This window comes from Suillus subaureus (assembly GCF_016647635.1).
Source record: "Suillus subaureus strain MN1 chromosome Unknown BJ212scaffold_105, whole genome shotgun sequence".
Taxonomy (NCBI): domain Eukaryota; kingdom Fungi; phylum Basidiomycota; class Agaricomycetes; order Boletales; family Suillaceae; genus Suillus; species Suillus subaureus.
Window position 1 is genome coordinate 48,629 of NW_024538661.1, and position 7,927 is coordinate 56,555.

Sequence of the window (7,927 nt, forward strand, 5' to 3'; positions counted from 1 at the left end):
AAAAACGCGCAGACAACGAGCTCAGGCAGCCCACGAAAGCGAGGAGATAGCAGAGATTCAAGTCGAGAAAGAGCTGCTCAACTCTGATTCAGAGATGGAGCAAGAGAATGACGAGAATATATTTGTCATTGGTGATAGGGACAATGAGTATGGGGCCGACGAAAACTCATTCAGCATTTCTATACCACCACCACCCCGCTCGCTGGCAAATCCGCCTCGCACGCCTTCTCATGAAGATGCGCTTCGTGACATCACTGATGAATTTTTTCATCCACCTTCACCATCTCCGATCAAAGCAGTTCCCGCGTTTGCAAACCTTAAACCACCTCGACGGCCAAAGAAACCAAAAAGCCTCGCGTTCCCAGCCAACCCGCCCAACTGGCAGCCAACATCACCACTCCCTCCCAGCTCGCCGCTCGCTTCTACTTCCACATATGGACCGCAGAACTACGCGTCAACATCGCATGCTAATGCCTACGAGTATAACATGACTGCGTTTTATCGTCATACACAAGAGATAGACCCTAGAAGTGGTGATTCAGACCCATTCGGTTTTTTAGCGGCCGAGAAGGTACTGAAAGAACGACGCGCTGCACGTCTACCAAGCGAGAAGCACAAATACGTTCAATCTACTGTTTTACGCGTCACACCACGTTCCACACGTACCAGAGGACAGCTTAATCGCGCTACGTCTACTCCAACGCGCCCAGCCGCTTCCTCAGTCCCCATCCCGACAAACGATGAAGACATCGATGATCTCTATCTCGACGAACCAATCACGACATCTATTCCAGTCCCTGCGCCGATCCTGCGTCATTCGCATATCCCAACACCATCGTCTTCCCCTGCTTCCCTTCGCTCGGAGATAGTAGTCCCAACCCTACTTAAACCTCGCTTGGACATTTTACGAGACCATCCAACACACAGCCGCGATCCCCTCCGTACGCCGCGAAAACGTAAACGTGATGTTGAAGCTGCCACTCCCGCCTCCAGCGACGTAGTATCCAGCCCATCACCTGTGAAGATTAGCGTAGCCGCTAGAGGACCCCAAACACCGTCAGATTGCCCGGAGACAGCGGATGAACATACTCCTGTTCCTAAACGTACAACACGTGCACAGGCGAAAGGGAAGGGGAAAGCCCAGGGTGACATGCTCAAGCCTCGCAAACGTGTCCGCACTACTAAAGAAGTTGCTTCGCTGAGCCCTAGACAGGCATGCAAGGACTTGGAGAAACTCTTGCCGCGTAGAGCGACTACACGGAGGGGAGCTGCCGTAGCGAAAACTGGGGCTAAAGGAAGGGTTAGGATGGCTGCCGATCTTGTGGGTGACAGTGATAGTGATGAGGAGCAGCCGAAGCGGAGGAAGCCTGCATCGAGGGCACAGCCATCATCAAGTGCCCCCAGAAAACCCGTGTCAAAGGGTGTCAAAAAGTCGTCCTTGAAGTCTCGGAGTAAGGGCAAAGAGAAAGGGAAGCCTCTCAATGACTTGATGGAAATGTCAGATGATACCCGCGAGGTTCGCTATAGCTATGTTCATGAAGACTGCTTCTTGCTGATAATTGTTTCCCTAACTCTTAGCGATACGAAGAGGAGCGTCTAGCGCGCCTTGAGTACTTCCGCAAATTAGATGGTTATCAAATGAAGAAGGAAAATGTATATGTAATTTGAAGTTTCTGGACAGGGTGTGGCGTTTTAGGTTTGAGTCTTGCTTTTTTCACTGCCCAACTGGCAAACTTATCTTATTGTTTTCCGTCGTTGCTGTCTCGATGTTTTTGTATCATATGTGTATAGTTTCATTGGTGCCAGACGTTCCAGCATGGAGCCCAGATTTCCAATGGCTCTAAGTAATTGAGAGCCTTGGCCTAAATACTGCGACTGTGCTCATCACAATGTTCACTCACCGACGTGCTATGAAAAATTTGCTAAATCGGACGGGATGCATGTTATAATGTGATATTGTCTATGATTATTTCACCTTAAGATGTTTTTTTGCGATACGATCCCAGTTCTCCTGGTTAACAGCAAAGGCGCCTGCATAAATCGCCTCCAACTCATGCAATTTCTTGCCGGCGATGATGAGGCTGTGAAGTGGTTTTCCAAATACAGACTCTGGTTGGACCTGTAAATCCGAGAGAGTACCTGCGACGATACGTTGAGTACCGCCGTCATCATCTGTCGATGCTTCGCTGGAGGGTATGCCGCCCACACGCGATAGTGCAATAGCGAGTGTCGAATCGCCATCAAGGATACCTTCTTTTCTAATGTTTTCGATCTCGAGAAGCTGGTTCACGGCTGTAGGAATGGACATATATCGTGGCGGCTCGTATATTTTTCTTCCTCTGCGTTTCAAAATAAATCAGAAACTAAAGGGGCCAAAGAAGGTGAGGAATATAAGCACCTCGCTAGATTCTCTTCGCTTTGTTCCTTTACCTTTATGTCAAGAAGTACCAGGGTATGCAGCCCGAACTTGGCGTTCTCTGCAATGCGGTCGTAGAACGAGTCTGGTTTCCATGTGTCTGTAAAGAAGACGAGAGATACTGTCTGCCCGAAATTGTAGAGCTGAAGCCCCGAGCATCCCGCTGCGTTGATGATAGATGCATTATGGATGATTTGAGTAGGGATCTGCAGATCGCGAGCTCGTAGCAGCAGATCTGTGTGCGTTGTCGCGCTGCGGATGGCTAATAAGCCAATGCAGACAAGAAAGGGGAACAGGACGGCCTCACCCAAATGGATCACCAACGACAAGAAATGCAACGTTTTCGGTGGCTGCGTCGCGTAAGATCTCATCGCTCTCGAGTTCTACCATGTCGCGATCTGCAAGGATAAGCGACTTTCCATAGAAGGCTTCCTTGCTCGCATGTGAGCAATGAGAGAAGAATGGTGTGATGATAAAACTGACGAGGCGGTCCTTGTTCACCATCAGGATGGACGTGTAGGCCTCCAAGTAGACTCGAGAGCAGGATTTGACTGCTTCCAATCCACGGACTGTGATGTCCTTCTCGGTCGCAGAGTCCGAGACCAATCACGTAGAACATTTTGGAACACTTTGTAATGACTAGTCTAGCAGGTCATAAGGCTAGTAAGTGCATCGATGATCGTCTTAGTGACAATATATTTAGTGAGAGCTTTATGTAATTCTACTTGCCTTTTTCAGACAGACCCTCTTCAGGTCTTGCTCGGTTTCCATTGAAGGTTTCATTAACATTCATTGTGCACACATCATGATTTCCCGGTTCGCAAAGTCTTTTCTGGCGATTGTCCTTGGCCTCGTACGTGTTTTTAACACTGTCCTGGAGCTTCTCGAAAATAATTGTTTCAGTTTTCTGCTGGCCACAATAGCATTCCTTCACCCACCTTCTCGTGCGTACATCGACCATGGACTGGCGACTTATTCGGTGAATGCGGCGTCGAACAGGATCTACGCCCTCCTCTTTATGATAGCTCACGACCTTTATCAGCTCAGGGAGGTGTCATCATGGTCGAAGCTGGGGAATGAAACTGCCAAGTAGGTAATGCGAGATGCTGTTCATTGCGTTCTTACACACTTACTACAGGCGGAACTCGGTCGCGCGACTTGGAAGTTGTTGTATGTATTCGGATTATTGTATCATGGACGTCTGCTGAACGCTGTTGCTTATTGGTGTAAGGTAGACATACCATGACTCTACGGTATCCTGAGGTAGGGTGTGTTTGATATTTAAGTCTATCGACTATACTGACGAGATCACATATGTAGCGCCCGTCACAGGACGAGAGAGATGCTTTGAATTCGTATTTGCATCTTACGTCGCGCCTATACCCCTGTGGGCCGAATGCGCAGCCGAATTTCAAGAATTGTTGAAGAAATTCCCGCCACAGGTAAATTCTCTTTAACTTTGAACTTTACCCTGCTAAGAAGCATTCAACAGACAGGATCGAGATTAGCAGCAAGTCTATGGTGAATACTCCCTTTTTAATAATCTGAGTCCTCGCCGCTTACACGAGGTTAGGCTATGCTCAGTACACAACAAAGTCAACGAGCGGTTAGGAAAACCGTTATTTGACTGTGCCCACCTTGATGAAACGTATGACTGCGGGTGTGAGACGACAAATCAACGTCCGCAGCGCGACAACCAGCGTTACCTGACAGCGCTGACGACCAATGGATCTAGAATGGGACACTGTACGAGACGACGTCACTGGTGTAGGAATGATCAAAGGTGGGAGGCGGTAGCCACCTCGCTGCCAAGTATGTCTGAGTTGGGTCTGGCATCATTGATCGGCTTTTGTGCTTTCGTATCTATGTTTTGGATGTATCTTCTACAGCTGTGCATGCATATATGTATATACCTTCCTCTCTTTACTTGGATATGCTGATGTACCATGGGTTATACGGTGAACTTATACCGGTTAATGGTTCAACAAGCTGGTATTCAACATTAATATTATTGGTCTTTGTTCACTTTCGCTGCAGTGATGCAAGATTATATCTTACATTCAGCCTGAGTATATATCCTAGCGATTTCAAGCTGCCAATTTGTTTTTAGAGATTTCAAGACCGACCAACCACAGCTGGAACGCGTGTTTCGAACGACCTAGACCATGATGCAATGAATGCATCGATTGAGACTATTGCCAGCAATTGCTTGCTGCCTGTTCTATTCTCTAGGTCACTACGCGTTTGAGATCTTATCAGATGCGGCAGTAGATAAACCAAATCAGGACCGTTGATCTATACGAGTCACTGACTTTCAAATGTGTACTGATCTGTACTGTAGAAAGTCCTTACTCATACCACCATCTAGTTCTTCAGGGCTTTTAATTGAGATACCCTCAATGCTGACAATATACATAGATCAAACATCAGGCGTCGACGCGTCCGGCAATGGGTCCGTTGATCAACCTTATCAGTCCCTTGCCTTCGCCCTCTTCTCGACGCCCACCGCCGACGCCGAAACGACACAATACCAAATCCGTAAGGACGCAGATGCAGCATACGATGCACCAACTCAGTCTGCGATGAAAAAGGCCAAAAAGGACGCCCAGGGACTTGAGAAGAAACGGCTGAAAGCACAAGCGGAAGAGAGAGAATCAAAAGAGAAGGCAGAGAAACGCGAACGAAGGCTTGAGGAAAGCAAAAAGATCGTGCTTACTGAAGATCCATCTCTCCCAAAACCTGTCAAGGTAACAGCGTCGTTAATTTGGAGCTGTGATTACGCCGCTTATTTCCAAATTATATAGTCCAAGATCGTAAAATTGGAGTCCCATCGCGAGCAGCGCGTCCGGGTATCCGGTTGGGTCCACAGACGGCGCGACCAGCAAGAAATCACGTTTGTTGTCCTGCGGGACGGGACAGGATATCTACAGGCTGTTCTTACTGGCAACGCGGTAACTTTTGCAGTCCACAGTTTTGGACTTTAGATCTAATTCGCCCCCCAGAACAAAACATACGATGCTGTAACGTTACAGCTAGAGGCATCAGTTGAGCTGACCGGTATGCTGAAGGCGGTCCCTGAAGGCCAGCGCGCCCCTGGAGGACACGAACTAGTCGTTGACTACTGGCGCGTACTTGGTGCCGCTCCTGGTGCTGAGGAAGCATTTACTAACAGACTCAACGAGGTCCGAGTCGTTTGACTAATTCATTGGACATGTGTTAACCGTATCTTCAGCAATCTGATCCATCGATTCTGGCTGATCTCCGGCATCTCGTTCTCCGTGGCGAGACCGCTTCTTCTGTGCTTCGCCTACGTGCGGCCCTTCTCTCAGCTTTCCGTCAGTCGTATGCAGACAACGACCTTTTGGAGGTAACACCGCCCTGTTTGGTACAAACCCAAGTGGAGGGTGGCGCAACGCTCTTCAAGTTTGATTACTACGGTCAACCAGCCTTCCTCACGCAGAGCTCCCAGCTTTATCTTGAAACATGTCTACCTTCCCTGGGCGACGTATTCTGTGTCCAGGAGAGCTTCCGTGCCGAAAACAGGTTTGTGCTACCTTCCCATTCGCCGGACGTGTTTTCATTCTAATGGTTGATTTCGTCCTTCCCCAGCACACTCGCCGACATCTGAGCGAGTACACGCACCTTGAAGCCGAGCTTGCATTCATCACATTTGATGACCTCATGACACACATAGAAGCCATTGTACGTCCTACTACTGTATCTTCCGAATTTCTGCTCAGTGCATCTGCAGACTGCGAGACGGTCGATAAGCTCCTCGTCAACCCTGCCACCGCAGCCCTTATCAAAACCCTGAACCCTCACTTTAAAGCGCCTTCTCGACCATTCATGCGTATGTCCTACGCGTCCGCCATCGCATGGCTCAACGAGCACAAGATCCAACGCCCGGCTGAGGACGCCGACGGCAACGTGATCACCAAGAAAGATGAGGAGACTGGTAAAGACGAGCCCGTGATGTCGACCATGAAATCGGCGACGACATTGCGGAGGCTGCGGAGAGGCAGATGACGGATATCATTGCGGCGCCAATATTTTTGTATGGCTTCCCAGCGGAGCTGAAGGCATTCTACATGCAAAAGATGCCAAGGAAAGAGGGAGAGCAGGGCCCTGTATACACAGAGAGCTGTGACCTTTTAATGCCTGGTGTTGGGGAAATTGTTGGTATGTGAAATTCTGAACTGCCGTGTGCTACTACCTATGACTAAATATGGATAGGGATCGATGAGGATAGCGATATGGAAGAGCTACTGGCAGCGTACAAGCGCGATGGCATCGACCCTGCCCCTTATTACTGGTTCACTGACCAACGCAAATATGGTACTTGCCAGCATGGAGGGTACGGACTGGGTGTCGAGGTCAGTCTCTCTTTATTTTTGCGCAAAAACGTGATGGCTGACGTCTGGTGTAGCGTTTGCTTGCATGGCTGGCCAACCGATTCACCGTGAGGTATGTATCAATCAGGACTGATAAAGAAAATCACATTGACACAGACGCCTTCCAGGGAATGCTCGCTGTATCCACGATGGCCCGGTCGTGCAACACCTTAGGTTTGATTCGGCCCTCGATGTTTGGCAGTATCGTGAATAGAATGTATGGGTTGTGTATAATAGATTCGAGCCGTTTGATGTCTATCTACCCCCATCCAAAGATGAGCAGATGCCAGTGGAAGACAAACCATTAATAACATGCATCCGAGTATGTGACGATACACCTACAAAGGCTCTTGTTTTCTAAAAGTGCATTTGCTTGGGCATCAACCATGCTGTCCATGACCTGCTCAATTCGTGTAGTAATATTAATTGGCCATCCATTGCCTTACTATTGAGCCGGGCATCAACTTGGCGAGTCAACATAAGCCTTGGGGTATTCGCGGTCTGAGTATCAACTCTGAATTCTCCGGCAGACCCTGAGGACTCAAAAATGCATGTGTCAAGGGGCTAGATATAAGAAGCATTTACTGTCGATGATGATATCGGTTGTGGTGAGTTCGAGAAATGGTGTTGAATGGACATTGAAAATGTCCTTCAACGCGCCCATTAGCAGTGGTCAAAATTCTCGCCTCGACTGCTACAGCCGCTATGCACATAATGCAGACTTCGGCAACGAACAATCAAGCTCTGAATGACGCAGCACAAATCTGGATATTTGAATTTCTCCTCACATCTAGTCAACATTGAGTATTCAAATCAATTCAAAGACGCCTCCATTGCCCATGAAGCAGGAAAAACTCCCCAGAATCCAAGAACAACCACATTGACCAAGTCAGCAACGAACTACGTATTCTTCCATCAGCCACAGCACCAATATGGAAGCAGAAACACGACTCACTGTCCAGATGTGCTCATGTACAGGCTGCTAGCCCATCGGTAAGCAGTCTAATAATTGCAGACTTTGATACCGCCGCGAGGCTATTGACATTGCAAGGTGCGAGGCGTGAGCAACTGGGTTGAATCCTGAATGCAAAGCAGTCCACTCGTACTCACCGACATCACA

The 7,927-nt window shown here is 48.6% G+C and overlaps 2 protein-coding genes across 2 annotated transcripts; both read left to right on the forward strand.

Moving 5' to 3' along the window:
• The first annotated feature begins 3,153 nt into the window (after positions 1 to 3,153).
• Positions 3,154 to 3,858, forward strand: BJ212DRAFT_1400043 (uncharacterized protein). Its single transcript, XM_041337303.1, has 3 exons — positions 3,154 to 3,269; positions 3,321 to 3,679; positions 3,737 to 3,858. The coding sequence occupies exons 1-2, from the start codon at positions 3,222 to 3,224 to the stop codon at positions 3,507 to 3,509; spliced, it is 237 nt and encodes a 78-aa protein (XP_041185974.1). The 5' UTR covers positions 3,154 to 3,221; the 3' UTR covers positions 3,510 to 3,679; positions 3,737 to 3,858.
• BJ212DRAFT_1400046 (ERV/ALR sulfhydryl oxidase domain-containing protein) lies at positions 3,652 to 4,541 on the forward strand. Its single transcript, XM_041337304.1, has 5 exons — positions 3,652 to 3,679; positions 3,737 to 3,803; positions 3,859 to 3,937; positions 3,990 to 4,078; positions 4,170 to 4,541. The coding sequence occupies exons 1-5, from the start codon at positions 3,659 to 3,661 to the stop codon at positions 4,211 to 4,213; spliced, it is 300 nt and encodes a 99-aa protein (XP_041185975.1). The 5' UTR covers positions 3,652 to 3,658; the 3' UTR covers positions 4,214 to 4,541.
• The last annotated feature ends 3,386 nt before the right edge of the window (positions 4,542 to 7,927 follow it).

Coding starts and splice junctions, on each gene's coding strand:
- BJ212DRAFT_1400043 (XM_041337303.1), top strand. CDS start 3,222: ATGATTTCCCGGTTCGCAAAGTCTTTTCTGGCGATTGTCCTTGGCCTC. Junction 3,270..3,320: donor TGGCGATTGTCCTTGGCCTC/GTACGTGTTTTT, acceptor AATTGTTTCAGT/TTTCTGCTGGCCACAATAGC.
- BJ212DRAFT_1400046 (XM_041337304.1), top strand. CDS start 3,659: ATGACTCTACGGTATCCTGAG. Junction 3,680..3,736: donor TGACTCTACGGTATCCTGAG/GTAGGGTGTGTT, acceptor TCACATATGTAG/CGCCCGTCACAGGACGAGAG. Junction 4,079..4,169: donor TGAAACGTATGACTGCGGGT/GTGAGACGACAA, acceptor ACACTGTACGAG/ACGACGTCACTGGTGTAGGA.